The sequence below is a fragment of the Ictidomys tridecemlineatus genome, chromosome 9 (genome assembly GCF_052094955.1).
Source record: "Ictidomys tridecemlineatus isolate mIctTri1 chromosome 9, mIctTri1.hap1, whole genome shotgun sequence".
In the NCBI taxonomy this organism is placed as follows: Eukaryota; Metazoa; Chordata; class Mammalia; order Rodentia; family Sciuridae; genus Ictidomys; species Ictidomys tridecemlineatus.
The window spans coordinates 101,272,635-101,289,226 of NC_135485.1; the positions used below are offsets into that span (position 1 = coordinate 101,272,635).

General features: G+C 36.1%; 1 protein-coding gene across 1 annotated transcript in view; it reads right to left on the minus strand.

Annotated features, from left to right (window-relative positions):
* The window catches only part of Bank1 (B cell scaffold protein with ankyrin repeats 1), a 286,896-nt gene extending 286,155 nt beyond the window's left edge, over window positions 1-741 (minus strand). Inside the window, exon 1 of the mRNA XM_078021872.1 lies at window positions 426-741. Coding sequence (XP_077877998.1) covers window positions 426-495 — 70 coding nt within the window. The 5' untranslated portion in view covers window positions 496-741. The remainder of the gene's footprint in view (window positions 1-425) is intronic.
* Window positions 742-16,592: the final 15,851 nt, after the last annotated feature.

Consider the following 16,592-nt stretch of genomic DNA (forward strand, 5'->3'; position numbering starts at 1 on the left):
TGGCTGGAAATTTGTAAGGTACCAAGTAAAAGGGCGATGCTACAAACGCGAGGTTTTGCTGATCATAGAATTTTAAGATGGCATGGCATGGAGCTTTAGCACATGTTGCAATCAGATTTTAGAAACTGCCGGACACTGTCCAGGACGCTCTGCAAAGTTTCAGCTCCTCAGAAGTTGCAGATGCCAGTGGTTGCCCGCAGGGCAGGACAGGAAGCGCGCTCCCACCTGCTGGGTGCAGACTCCCCAACTGAGAAGCCAGAGGACACAAGAACCCCTCCTGGCTGCCCGGTAACGGGAGGAACGGGGAACGTTCTCAGTGGCCCGAGGGCAGTTATTGTCTAAGGGTGCCCCTTAGTCGCTGCAAAGTACCCAAAGGCATCCCGGACGCACCCCCATCCAGCCCCTCCGAACGCGAGAGCACCCACCTGGGGGCTCCAGGCCGGGGGCCGGCGGGTCCCGGCTCCCCCCCTCCTGGCCGGACGCTGCAGGCAGCATGGATGCGGACGAAGTCAGAGATCTGGGGATCGCAGCCCGCAGCCTGCACGCCCGACTCTCCACTCTTGGCGAGCTCAGGTCTCGCTTCGCGCCGCTCCCCTGCCCGCTGCCCACCCGCCGCGGCTGTGGCCCAGGTCCCCGGAAACGCAGCCAGGGCTCAGGCCACAGGCCAGGGCTGGGCTTTGCTGGGTGCCCTGGGGAAGTGAAACCGTTCAGGGGCTTGCTCTTTCATCCCGTTTTCAGAAGACTGCCTAGGTTTCTCATGATACTCCTGGGCCAATTTTTCTTACCTTTTTTTCCACCCAGGGACTCTTGAGGCTCCTGTGACCTGTGTTATCTGTGACTGTAGCTCTAGCTCTTCTTGTGCATTCGAGGACCATATTATTCCAGAAGTGGAGGTAATAATATGGAAGAAGGGATGCCTAAGGTGGACATTTGTTGGAAAGGGGGAATAGAGAAATACATGTAATTTTTAAAAATACTTTATTTTACTCAGACTTTCTGGATTAGGTTCATATGTTGTAAAGTGATGTAAATTCCATATATAAAACTTATTTCCTATCCCTTGCTCCAATTCAGAAGTGGGCCCAGTGGAAAATCTGTCATGGATCTAAATAATGGTGTTTATAGGGTAGGATAGGGATATAACCCAGTGGTAGAGCGCTTGCCTGGCAAGCCATGATCTCCAGCACCCCTGGCCCTACATCCCAAAGATCGAAAAATATCCTAGTAGTTGTCTTCGGAGTCTGAAAATAAATACCTCTTCTATCAAGGAATACAAAATTAGGAATTTGCCTTTTGAAGTGGAAGATCAATTTGAAGATTGGATAATAGAACATGGTTGCAATGTCTCCTTTCTCATAAAAGAAACCTAAAGGAAGGCTGGCTCAGCAACTATTTCTCTTACAAAAGTCTGTTTTAGGAATATTATAAATATCAAGTATCAAGAAAAAAAAAGACTGTTAACTTTTCCCACATAGCTGGACATGTTACCAGAATTTTATAACATAATGTAGAAAACTTGGAAAAATATGTGAAAAGTCAGGAAATTTTGAAAACTATTATATATTTACTTCCTATCAAGTAGTTATGCTAGCTTCATTATTAATTTTATTTTTGTGAATTTGAAATAATAGAGCAAAAAACTTTATTTAGCCTATGAAATATTATGATATCGGCAAATTTATTGTCTTCTACACATGATTGTTTACCCAGAAACTTCAGTAAAATAAAAACAAAGTTTGAGTTGCAGACTACATGTAAACTTTTGGTCTGTAGTTTATGAATTTAAATTCTTAGCATAGTCTTCTTAAATGAACTCATTGGGGGAAAGAATATGCTAATTGGTATATTTCCAAGTGTACATATTCTAACAATAGCAACTTTGTCACATACTTTTTTCTTTTTCTTTTCTTTTTTTTCCTGTGGTATTGGAAAGTGAACTCAGGACCTTGAATATGCTAGGCAAGTGCTCTATTGCTGAGCTACATCCCCACTACAGTAGCTACTTTGACTGCTATAAACTCATATGGTGCAACTCTACATCATGTACAACCAGAGAAATGAAAGTTGTGCTCCATTTGTGTACAGTGAATCAAAATGCATTCTGCTGTCATGTGTAACTAATTAAAACAACAACAACAACAACAAAAACTCCAGCTGATGTTCCTCAAAGAAGTATTCAAATCTTTGAAGGTTTTCATCAAAGTACACAAAAATTTATTAATAAATAAAGTCTTCAGATGTCAACTTGTATCTGTCACATGTATGGAACAGCCTTCTTGGAATGGCAGTTAGGGGTTACCCTGACTCTAAATTATTTATTATCTGGGATACTAGAGAAATTCTTAGCATTTCCAGTCCTTACATATCTCATCTAAATGAGGAAATTCCAATAGTGATATTCGAGACTCTGCCAGCTATAAAATTTTATGACACCGTCTCCTATAACACATATAGGAAATAAGATTTACAATGCATAGGAAAACCAAGTACATTTTCGTATGCTCATTTTTACTGCTTATATGAATATGATCCTGATAAAAGAAAAATGGGAAAGTTTAAATATGTTTAAAATTATGAGCTGGTTTTTTAAAACAAATCTACGTCATAAGATTTTGTTATAAAATCTTAAAAATCTTCCACTTACAGTTTAAAAATCAATCCTGCTTTATTTATTTATTTATTTTTACTTGAGAACTGAATGACAACACAATTCTTGTTCAAAAGTTATAAGGTAACGTGTGGCCCATTGACTTATTTATTTTTTATTACTATTGCTGTTAAGAGCTAGTCTGCTTCTTTATTTTTTAAGAAAAATATTTCACCTGCCAAATCACTATGTAAGAGTTTCACAATGTTCATGGCATTGGGTTCTCAAAACAATGTGGTTTTAACCATATTTCAGAAATGAGGAATCTGGGTTTTGAGAGTTATAAGTGACAAAACTGGAAATCAATCCTAGAATTAAATCCAAAGCCTGCTCTCTTACTTGTAACCCTTCCTTTGTTTTAGTCCTATAAGGTCATTGCCAGTGGTTACGTAGACATCATAGGCAAGGTTATACATATGCACATACAGTGGGTACCCCCTCTCTTATCCTTGGAAGGTGAGTTCCAAGATATCTAATAGAAACCACAAATAGACCAAACTCTCTCTATATATGGTTTTGTCCTATACATGCAACTTATGATAAAGTGTAATTGATAAGTGAGTCATAGTGAGAAATTTAAAAAATAAGTAATGTTAAAATAGAACAACTACAATAACATAATACAAGTTATGTGAATGTGAAATCTTATTTCTGGAATTTTTTGATATTTTCAGATTATGGTTGTTCAGGTGAAACTGAAACCATGGAACATAAAACTGTGGATAAGGACAGACTACTGCATTGAAAAATTGCTTTGGTTTTCCACAGAGCTATAATTCTATAGAATGAAATATCAGTAGCCTTAAAAAATGGGCATGCATGGCACTCATAATGTATGCTAATTTGGCACTATTTGGTTGAGACTATAGACAATTTCACACACACACACACACACACACACACACACACACACACTGTGGTAATCTAATTTTTACATTCCAACTTTCCCAATGGATTCTTGAAAATATATTTTAGAAAAAGTTCCACTTGTTTTGGGTCTTCGTTTCTTAGTGTTAAGCACATTGTTAATCAAAGTTGACTTTTATTTTTTCCCCTGCTTTCTCCCTAAAGTAGATGATACTGTCTGAAATGTTGGGTTATTGCTTGGTTCGCATTTATTCTCAGGGAAGAGGCACTTAGTAATTCTCACAGTGAGAAGCTTTTCCAGTCACAATGCCACCAGCAGCGTGTAATCGCAAGTTTCTGATTTTACCTCTGTTACAGAATGACAAAAAAAAAAAAAAAAAAAAGAAGAAACAAAAAAACAGTGCTAGCCACAGTTGGTTGGTTTCTTGTTTCTCGATATATCAAATTCTTGGAATCATTGACTTCTTCTCTTGCATTCTTTTTTCTAGCAGCACATTGACCGCCCCGGTATTATTTCTCCACTCTGTGGAGATTATAAGGGCCTCACACTGACTCCATATTCCAATAATGCTGCCCCGTTGCAGTTGCCGTAGCTGATTTCCTGTGCCCTTTGTAGATTTGATGCTTTCACTCCTGCTCTTGGCTGTATTTATGCTTTTAGATCCTGAAATGCATTTAAAACAAAACTGAATCTTTCCTAAAGCAATGACCTATTGTAAAAGTGAAACGGTTTGTAACTTCATAGCCCATTTATGAATCAGAGAATTTTCTTCCTGATAAACATATCTAGATCTTGGACACGAAGAAGTCATATTATCTCTCTAGGGTGTTATACTTCTTATTCACTAGTTCAAAACTGTAACAAATGCCAGGGACATTTGAAAAAAAAATTCCCAACTATAATACTGTTTTTGTAAAAATAATTTTTGGTCATCACTAGGAAGCTGTTTCTTTTCTTATTCTTCCTAACATTTAGATGAATTCCGTAACACTAAATCTGCATCATGCCCCTGTCTCTCACAAAGATGCCCACATCCTAATTTCCTGAACTTGGGTATAGAACAACTTAGATAGAAGGTGAAATTAAGTTAAGGATCTTGAGAAAGGAAGAATAGCCTGAATTACCCAGGTGGACCTTGTATTATAAATCATAAAGGTGCTTAGAAGACGGAGGTAGGAAGGTCAGAGTGAGGAAGGAGATGGAGTGAGATAATAAAAATTGGAGTAAGGATCTTTGAATAAGGAGGGAAGCATACAAGACAGGTAATGCAGGTGGCCTCTAGGAGCTGAAAAGGACAAAGAAATGTCAAACCCTGCTGACACCATGACTGTTAGCCCATGGAGACTGATTTTAGACCTCCGACCTACAGAACTGTGAATCTTCACAATTTTTATAAATTTGTGTTGTTTTAAGCTGTAGTAATTTGTCACAGCAGCAATAGGAAACTAGCACGTTCATCATAATAAATTGTTTGGAGAGATTCCTTAGAAGAAAAATCTTTTTACATTCTTTTAAATAAACATATATTAAAGAATACTTAATTTCCTTTAGCATTAATTTGCTAAGTGCCTGTGGAGCAGGATCTCATTTCTATTCAGTGGTTGCTGTAGCTCTTTGATATTCCTTCCTGCGGTGCTGTTTGCCTTCTGTACTTGCATCTGTTCTCTAGTGACTGAATAGATGTGCTAATCTCTTTTCAATTAGATTGAGAATGACACATAACAGTAACCAAGTTTCTGCTTTTACTGTGGCCTGCACCACCACCACCCCTCCACCCACACCCTTGACTGTGCTAAAAAGTGAAACTGAGTTTGCTCCAAAGAAGCTTGCTTAATAGAAATGGGTTTTAACAACCCATGCTAGAAACATTTGGATGCCAAGAAATCTAAAATTCTCCATTTCTCTTTTTGGTGGTTTTGGCTTTCTTTGTGAGCTATGATAATTAGCTTTGATTTCTATCCCATAATTATTGATTCAATTAGAGTTTCAGCAGTATTCCTTACCCCCGATGGACTGTTTTCCTTAGCATCTAATTCACCATAGGTCTCTCAGTACTTGTTAGCTTCATCTCTCTGTGAGATTGATAAGTGAACATTGTTCTTAGGTTTTTATTATCCTTCCTTAAAAAGAGCGCAGTAAAAAGAATTTAGTGTAGCCTGCATTGCCAGGTGGAAGATAGATACAGAGCTGGTCAGTGAACACACAGTCATGAAAAGATATGGCTCTTACTTTTAAATTCAGTCTACCTTTTCGGTATTTTATTTCAGTTTTTTTATGGAGAACTACATGTGATAAAATGATACCAAATACTTTGGGACCATTAGAAGATTCAAGAGTATTCTCGTAAGTAATGTTATTATGGGGCAGATTCCATTATGCATAATTCATAGTAAAGAGACATATTGAAATTGAGAGTGTTTTGAGCCAGAAGGCAATAACAGGAAGTGGTTGGAGAAAAATTTCAACAGGAAGAAAAGCAAAGATAATGTGTTTCAGTCAGTGGTGTAACTCTATTACCACGCTTAGGGCAGTTCCAAGAACTGTGCCCCTTGATACGATCCAAGAATTGGAAGGGGAATATAAAAGGTATTTTCCACATTGACCATAATATTTCATAGAGTAGTGAGTAGGCTGTTAACAATTTAGAAGAAAATGTAGACATTTATTTGAGGCTATAAAGTTAGTTTCAAAAGTCCAAATCATTTTGGACTATGACCTGGAAAGTAACAAGTCTTTGCAGTTGATACTTCGCTGATTCAGAAAAGAAAAAGAAGTTAGAATAAGATTCTTTCAAAAGAGCTCAAAAGAGTGAGGAGTTGGGGGTAGGTGGTGGCGTAAGAGCAGAAAATGGAGTTTTCTGGTGAAAATTCTTACCAAAAATTGAGTTTTAATTTTCTAAATGTAAATAACAGAAATGTTTAAAACATGACACCAATGCCAAAAGAATAGCACCTCTGACAGGTCTGCTGAAGTTCCTTTTGCTCTTTCTTAACGCTTCTTAGAATATATTCCTTACCTTCACAGGGAGCAGCATTGTAAAACCAATTAATCTTTTCAAGAGGATGTGTATAAAACTCCTGCGGCCCCATGCACCATCCATGAAGAGAGGGCTCCATATTAGTCATTTTTTTTCATTGCTATAATGAAATCCCTGAGGAATGGTACTTCATAAACAAAAGAGGTTTGTTTGGCCCCCCGTTTTAGAGACTAGAAATCCAAATAGTATTGCACTAGATCTAGCATTGGTGCTCCTGACTGCATCACTTCATGCAAGTATGGATAACATTATGATAGGAATGTGAATGAGTTAGAGATTACATGATGAAACAGGAAACCAAAACAGTAGACCAGAGTCTAGATGGAGTTCCAGGAGAACTATAATAATCCCTTCTGAAGGCATAGGCCCAATGATTAAGAGCATCCTTAAAGGTCCCACTATCTCTTTATATTCCCCCACTGAAGACCAAGCTTCCTTCACAGGAACTCTGGGATCACATTCAAATCACACTCAAATCATGGCAGTCTGTCCATGGCTTGGGCTCTGCCTTCTGTTGAAAGAATTCATGTATGGTCAGGAGACTCTTTATAGCACAGAAGGAAACCTAGGTCCTCATTATTGGGAAAAATGAAAAGTATTTCTTCATGAAAATCTGAAATCCAAGATATCACATATGTCACATATGTTTTTTTTTCTTTTTTTATTGATTGTTCAAGACATTACAGAGCTCATGATATATCATCTTTCATACATTTGACTCAATTGGGTTTTGAACTCCCATTTTTACCCCAAATACAAATTGCAGAATCACATCTGTTACATACTCACATTTTTACATAATGGCATATTAGTGACTGTTGTATTCTGCTACCTTTCCTATCCCCTACTATCCCCCCCTCCCCTCCCCTCTCATCTTCCCTCTCTACCTCCTCTGCTATTGTTCAATTCTCTCCCTTTTTGAAGAAAAGAGAAGATATTATTTAGAAGTAATTTCTCTGAGTTTAGATCAGACACACAATAGAGAGAGATGATTAAAATTATATTGAAAAATAAATAAGCAATTAAGTTATAGGTCTTACTACTGTCTGGGTATAGCTACTGTCTGAAACAGACATAAAATCAAGAAGTAAAATATAATGGATTTGTCTAAAAGCTGAAGATGTGAGTGGGAGATCATTTTGAAAAATGTTGCCAAGCCATCAGAAGATGTACTTAATTCTGTGAGTGCCGCGGGAAATATCATGTGCAAATTTTGCTAAGCTTGTTTTCTACTGAAAAAATTTGGGAAAGTGCTAAAAAATATTAAATGCAATAGAAAAGAAACTTAGAAATTGAATATTTAGAAATAAAAGTTATTTTTTAGTTTGAGTTTACTGAGTAACTCCTATATGTGTAATATTTTAATATAAAAGATAAAAATTTCATGTTATAAAACATATAATTCATAAAGATATCTTAATAATGGAATAATGAGTTGATACAGTTTTTAAAATTCAACTTAAAAATAAATACATCTTGCTTTGTTGATACAAAGATGTATTTATTTTTAAGTTGAATTTTACAAATAATAGTAATTTTAACAAAGTGATTATAATGAAATATTCCAATATTGTACTAGAAAAGGGAATTAATTGATGTAAAATCTGTACTCTAAATTCAGAGAAAGACAAGTGCCAGTTGGTACATTGATACTGTTGATTCACTCGATACCAATTTTACAAGTGAATTTCAATACACACAGAGAGAGAAAGAGAGAGAGAGAGAGAGAGAGAGAGAGAGAGAAAGAGATATAACAAATCAGTAAAGGTATTGCAAGAGCATTGATGCCACCTTATTTTTTAATATTTAATATAATTTTATTATTATAACATCATTAGGCAGTAGTAATTGTTTTCACTCTTTTTCCCTTGAACTCAGTAGACTGCACAGAAACCAACTTTGTCCAAAAATTCTTCATTTTATACACTTCATTCTTAATAACATGGGATCTGCTTTTAGTGACTAATTGATTATAACTTTTACCTTTCTAGCCATTTTTGTTAGCAGAAATAGTACCTTGAAGAAGAAAGAAAGAAGCTACATATAAGAAAAATGTGTAATCTTTTTCATGATTTGCATATGTACCTATTACTTAATAGCTCCTCGCACACAAGCATAACCAGTGAGAATGGTCCAACAGTGGTCTGTAAGCTCCTGGGATGATTTTTTTCCTCCAAAATGAGGACTAGCTACTTGATTTCCATTTAGAAAGGAGAAAAGTGATCCCATTGTCTGGTAGATGTCAGATTAATCAAGAATCAAAGTATAAATTAGTTTGAGGCTTGTGGATGCTTGTGAATCTGAAATGAGCTAGTTAGTAAACTCAAATACAAAGTGGATTAACTCTGATTTAAATATTATATACATTTTTTTAAGAAGCTAAAAAGTATTCCCTCTTAAGGCTTAACTGTTTGTTTGCCTTTAGGTCTAAGAGTCTATGATCTGAATAGAATTGACATTTTTCTTCTGACCTTCCTGTCCCCTGTCCTTATTCTTATTTTTGACATAGCACACGTATATAGTTTATTCATATTTAATTAATATAGTCTTCCTGTAATAAAATAAAAGGCCTTATATGAAATGAGTGACTAATATGTAAAAAGTAATAAATTTTCATTGAATTAATTACTGAAAGAACTCTAGGAAACATAAAGTTGGACAAGAAAAATCCCAGTTCTCAAAAAGCCGTCTCATAAAGGTAAATATGTAAATTTAAGATAACTTAATTTACAAGAAAAAAAATCCTAAACAAAGGGCAGAGGCCTTCAATATCTTAGTGAATTTTCTTAGTACATTTTGAATTTTGCTATTTCCACAGGCAGATTATTTCCATAAAGAGACAAGGGAGATGGAATGAGGGATCAGTGTGAGATATTTTGGGGCTTTAGTTAAATAACTTCTCTGGTTATAGGGTTGTTTAAGGTTTTATGTGAAGTCATGTATTAGTCTAAACTCTTTTTTATGCACATAATAGAAACTCAGTTCAAAGTCGCTCATGTAAAATGGGTTATTTTAAGGGATCACACAACTATGGTACAGGGAATAAGAACTAAACTTGGAAATAGAGGACTGGCTCACTCTCTCTGCTTATTTTTCTCTTCCCCTAAAACAACTCCCTCCAAAAGTTGAAAATATGCTAAATTGAGGCAAACCAAGAAAGATTTTGAGTTGTTCTTTCTCAGATCAAGTTTAAAAAATTATGAGGCAGAAATAATCAGCTGCATTATTTAAATAGTTGAAAATGTCCATGGCATGAGAAATAGGTAAATGTCCAACTCAAATGTCCATCATGGTATAACCATACAGTAAAATATTCCAAAATAAAAAAGAAAGAAGTGTTGATACATGCTACAAGATGGAAATATTATCTAAAATTAAGGAAGCCAGTCATTTAAAATCATGTATGATTCCATTTACATGAAATGTTTGAAATAGACAAATCTTAAGAGATAAAAAGTAGGTATGTGATAGCCAAGGGTTTGGCGTTATGGATAGGCAGAGAGTGACTCCTAATGAGTATGTAGTTTATTTGGAGGGGGGTGTCAATAAAAATGGTCTCAAATTAAATGGTAGTGATGATTGCAAGACCCTGTGAACACACTAATAACCACAGAATTTAACAACATGAAAGGATGAATTTTATGGGATGTGAGCAATGTCTGAAAAATTCTATAAAATTGATAAAAAGGCTTTGATTTACTTAGATTAATTTAAAAACCAATCTTCTCAGGGGAGTAGAGTGTGGAGCATCCTAATTTATCTGGCTGGGTTGAAGTGCTTATTTTGGGGCGAATCAATAATGGCTACCAGGAGGACACAAATTCAGAGCACGTAGCTAGGAAAAAACAATTTCTTAGGAAAAAGTGATCATTATTCCCAGAAGGAAGAGAGAAGAGGTGTGGGTAGATTATAAAGAAGATGCTACTGTAAGAGATCAGGTAGAAGAGCCCAGATCTGATGCCATGGGGCTGTCACAGGTAGTGCACACTATGGCATATTGCACAGCCACCACTTCAGGGATGTGGTACTAAGCTACAGCTATTGGGAATGTAGCTACTTGGGTAGGAACATGCTACCCTAGAGTTCTTTCCAGGAACTGCCTTAGTCAAAAAGAAGTTCCCTCACTCAAGTGTGTGTACTCACCCTTCTTACAAGGCATCCTGCACCCAGGGAGATATTAATGTGCGAATACAACTGCCAAGTCCTTACCCAACTGAGACAAATCTGAATGGTCAGCCAGTTAAAGCTCCTCCTCTGGGTCTGAAGTATGGCCTGAAGTCTCTGTTGCAACTGCTTCTTGGTTCAAATTCTCCCTCCTACATTTGTTGTTCCTGAGAATATTTCTCAACTAATTTCCTGCATGAAGACATCAGGATATGTTTCTTTGGTTGATGCCAAAGATATTCCTAGGAAGCAGCCTCTATCATAAGACTGAGCAGCATCATGCTCCCATCTCCTGGGATTCAAGACATCAGCACTAGCATTGATAGCTACTGTCATTAGGGTTTCAATATAATTAACAAATTGTACTGAACTGGGTTGGGATGTCAGTGGGAGGGAATGAATTGACAGGTACAATTGCTTAGGCATATGAGAATTTGGGGGGACAGCAATGATAAGGACTATTGAACTGGATGGCTATGACGAGAGCTATTGATTCATTGGGGAAGGAAAACAAATTGCTAATGGTGATTAATCACTAACATAAAAAACACACTGAAAGACAGAGGCCTCCTCGGCAGCATAAAGCATAAAGTTCCAGCATAAAACATAAAGGAACAGATGTTAAGTCCTTGAGAGTAGGGGCCTTTGTTGTTTTTGTTTTTCATTTTTGCAGATTTACACTTTAGCATTAGGTGTTAGTGCTAATACACTTTTGTGTTACTGATGTACTCACAGCAGGATGTGTTAGCTATGACACATACTTCTCTTCAAGGTAGTTTAGAGCCATGTAGTTATTTAAGAGCACCTTTGCCAGGAGGTTTAGTGAGTCTGGTTGTTGCTGCATCAGGTATCAATCATAGTTTCCATGGTTAGTGGTAAATTTTGCAGCTGAGTCTCCAGAGCATGGACACCTATCCTGGTTATGATAGTGTGCACAGTGGAATGGAACCAGCTGTTTGATTGGGCCCTATGCAGGTCGACCTGCAGGATATCCAGTGTGTAATTAAGGTGGGCCCTGTTCACCAACAGGCTTTATTGTGCACAAACACCAGGGGTTCCCAGACTTCCAAACAACAGGCCTCCTTTTCTGGGAACAAGTGCTCCTTAGTCAATATTCTCCACAAAAGAACACATAGCCAAGAAGAGCTCATGTTACCCTAAGGAAATACCAGTTGTTATAAATAATACTAACCCAGTTGTAGAGTACTTACATGGCACTCATGATGGGTGGGTGGGCATTGAAAAGTTATATGGAATGTTGATCTTTCCAATTTTTCAGCAGTGTTTCACATCTTCTTTGGCATTGACGTTCTGACTCAGAAAGGTACAGAAATATGGGATACTGGATGGTTATTGAACTTGGATGCATAGCAGGGCCTTCACACATAGATTTAAGCCATTGATAGAAAGGAGGTGCCAATAAGGTTGACAATTCACCATCCAGGACAACATGAGGCTTGGCCAACACTCTCTGACTCACATATGACAAATCCCCAAACTGACAGAAAGCTATGGGGAGCCACTGTCCTGATAGTATTAACCATTGAATTGTCTGGAGGTGAGTCACATATAGTATTGTGTCTTATTGCCATCTCATATAGTTATCTCTTCCTGGGAATTTAGTTACTTTCATTTTACTTAATTATTTTTGTCATATAAGAGATGATAATGCTGCATTATCATTAGCTCTGGGCAGTGGTTTTATGAAAGATTTCTTGGAAGTATATGAGGAATTAGGCTCCTTGGCTCTATTCCCATTCCAATGACCAAGCTACTAAACTTTGAAAATCAGTGCATTAACTTCAATCATAGACATACAGCCAGCAGGAATTTTAGTGCGTAGTACTCTATTTATGAGATCAATACTGACTTTCAGAGTCAGCTCATAACAGGAAAGAGTGTAGAGGTATGGTCAATAGTTTAGACCACACCATGTAGACTTTTTTATTTCTAATTAATGTTTTCAAACTATGATTGAAATATGGCCTTGTATATATATTTATAAATATGTGTGTATGTATATATACATACACACATATAATTGAAATATGGTAGAGTGAAAATAAAAATTACTAAAATTTATAGGTAAAAAAGTTACATGATTTTAGTTCTTGACGTCTGAATACTTCTACCTTGTGAAAAAGATTTTTTTTTTTACATTTGGCAGTATTCTTCAATTTTTATAAGTCTGTGCATCTGAATGTGTGTTTAGTATTGTCATCTCCCCCACTATATTAAAACCACTTGAAGGAGCTTATCCTCTCTTTTTGTCACTCTATTATCATGTTCAAAAGAAAGCCTATATTGTTCTCTAACAAAACCTTGTTTCTCATTCAGATTTACTTGTTTCAGAGAACTGAACTCTCATGAACATCATTGTCTTGATTAAAAACTGAGTCATTTTGACTTTTTTCTCTCACAAAACACATTTGATTCATCAAAAACACTGTTATCTCTCTGTCAAAATTCAGCATATCCAATGAGACTGGGAACATAGAAAAACTTAATTTTTACAACATATGAGTTAGATTTTTCAACAATAGTGTTTCCTTCCACTTCTAAAGTATTCTGCAGGTGAAACGTTTATTTAAAGTCATGAATACAATGACTAATTTGGAAAAAAAAATTAGAATAAAAGTAATCGTTTCCTCTATGTTTGCAGTTATTTTTAAATCTATGCATGTCATGTATATATTCATACCGTTCCATATCCATTGGTATCATTAAGCATGAGCCTGATTACTACAAAAGACTTGTAAATGTTCTTCCTGCTTCTAATTTATCACTTACAATTTATTCTCCACATATCAGCAAAACCTAAACCAATTCTGTCACCTTTTTGCTTGAAACAAAACAAAAGCAAAAACAACAAAATGTCAATGAAAAGCCCAAATTCCAATGAATTTCATTCCACTGGCAGTAAAATCCATGATACTTCCATGGCCTACAAGGCACTCTATGATTTGAGACCTGCCTGATGATCACTTAAATATTTCACCCTGCTTTCTTCTTCGCTCACTCGCCATAAACAACCTCCTTTCTTCACCTCAGGCATGCCAAGCTGTTGCATCCCGAGCTTTTATACTTGTTCCTCTCTAAGCATCTGTAAGCTTTCATTTTCTCTTCAACTGTTTCAAATCTAATGTTACTTTTGCAGAAAGTTCTTTTTTCTGCATCTTATCTAATGTCCACAGTCCTGTCACTCTCTGTAATAGTTCATCATAGGCTTATTGTCCTGACACCCAAGAGCACCCAATGGATCAGGATTCCATTATAAAATAAAAGTTTAAAATACACAGCTGTGAGACAACATGTTACCTGATAGACCCTTGGGAACTGAAAGCTTCCCACTTTGCTGTAGTTTGAATGACTCTCCAAATTCATGTGTTAGAAACATAGTCCCAGTGCAACAGTGTGGAGAGGTGGGACCTTCAAGAGGTGATTTGGTCATAAAGAGGCTGCCCTAATGAATAAATTAATGCCATTATCATGGGTTCCTTTTATAAAAGGATGAGCCTCACCCCTTCTCTGCCATGCAGTGAGACCCTCCACCATGTAAATAACACAGCAAGAATGACCTAACCAGATACTGTTCCTTCAGTCTCAGAGACACGTAAACCATGTTTAGCTTTTGCTTGCCTCAGCTAACTCCTGAGAAAAAGAGATAAAGGCAGCACACAATAGGCATTACTGGTCCCCTGACCACCATAATATTCAGTAGTCCCATAAGCTAAGGTCCCCTAAGACTAAATTCTATATGCACTAAGCAAATATCAAAAAAATTAAAATATTTATATTCTAGAAACAAAGATACCTCTTTTTATTGAGAAACTAATTCATCCATATTTTTAATATTTGCAGATATTTTCCCAACTTGGTAAGAACTCTCTTGTATTGAGACATGTTTCACTGGAAGGTTTGGAATTGAGCCGTTCGTGTAGTTTAAACAGCATTGGAAAGAGAATTGAGAGATCTGGGATTGATTTTTATTTTACTACTTATATTAGGATTGATCTTGGCCTTGGGAATATTGTTTTATTTTAGCCAGAATTTTACTTTGTGTAAAACGAGATGCTTGGATCAGAAGTATTCTACCTTCATTTGTACTCTTACAATCTATAACTAAAATGCAGAGCAGATGTCCAATTTGAAGGTGGTGATGAAAAGTTAACAGTTCCATCTCCTCCAGTTGTACATTAGCCAATTCATGCATCAAGGAAAGCAAGAAGCAGACAAAAACTCAGCTTTGGTTTGGAAAAAAAAGGTAGAGGGAAGATGTCGGTGGAAGTTGGTCATCAACAAACTATAAGATATTTTTAAAGTTAAAGTATACATTGAACATATTTTTCATTTGCAACTGTAGGATGTAAGAGTATATATGAATAGGTCTGAAAAACACAGCACATAGGTTCAAATACGGAATTATTTAGGGAAACCACATTAAGAAAAAAATAGTCTTTTTGGGAGAAGGGAGAAATAAGACATACACAATATGAAAAGTTTTACCTAAATATCTCCTCTGTATTGGTTTGTGAGATGAAAGTTAACTCTGCATCACTTAGAAAATGATTATTTATCCATATCAGAGCCCATGCCACTTCTCTAGTGAATTTCCTCAAATATCTGAACAAAAAAATCACTTCATGTAAAGGTGAGGACATACCAAAATTATGAAAAAATGGAAGAAAGAAACAGAAAAGAGATGGTAAAAATTCACTAGAAAAATATTGTTATGAAACAAATAAAAATTGAAACCATGAATCTTGCCACTTTTATTCTAGAAATCAACATAGTAACTTCCCCTATGTATTAAGAGTACAAAGCATGAATACAAACCCTTAGGAAAAAGATATTAAAGAATAAGGAAAAACACAATACTGATTTTTATGCTAATTAAAGAAGTAGGAGGAGAAAGCAAATCATAATCAAAATAAAAATAAAATTAGAAGCAATACAACACAGAACAAACTGCTAATAATAACAAAGGGTCAAACAGTACAGAAATAAGAAAAACAAACTCAACAGAATCAGAATGAAGAATTAAATATAAAAGAAAACACTTAGCTAGAGAAGCTGTAGGGAAAATACTCAAATATCAACATAAGCAGAGTTCCAGGGAAGAAAATCCCTCATGCTTCATTTTATTTTTCATGACATTAATCATTAGGTGTCTACTATGTATTTACCTGTGAATCTGATTGCTGACTGTAATTATCACTATTGTAAGTAAACAAATAACTATTTAAAATACCACTCAAAAAGATTTCTAGTTTTCAAAGTTTGGAGCTACATGTTAAAATGGATACCATGTCTTAGAATAACCAACATTAATCATTCTACAACAAATTTTTTAAAATTCAAGGTCAAAAAATTATTCTGTTGAAATACATATAAAAAGGGATGGGGAATTCCAGGAGGCCCTCACACTTTTCCCCTTTCACAATATTAAATACAAGAAAACAACAAAACTTTTCATTTGACCCAAGAATGACACACATTGTCAAACTGTATCTTAATATAAGTGCAGCCAATAAATCTCTTTCAAAATAAAAGAACTTGGTACTACTGCTCCATTGATCCTTCTTGAAGAAACGAGTAGTGGATCAACTCCAGCTAAATAAGGGGTAGTTTAAAATATTAAAGTAGTAGGCACTGATCCTATTTAGCTGTAGGTCAAACACTAAAACAAAAATAAATGACATGTCTGACAATCAAGTAGTGACAAAACCAATGGAAGTTTAGGGGTGAAGGAAGTAAGTTCTAAATTGAATTCACCAAGAAGTAGACTCTGGGGTAAGGATTATAAGTCATGTAACTTTTTAGGTGGAGGTGACCCAGAACGCATTGGTAGAAAATGAGGATGTGAGATAGATAAA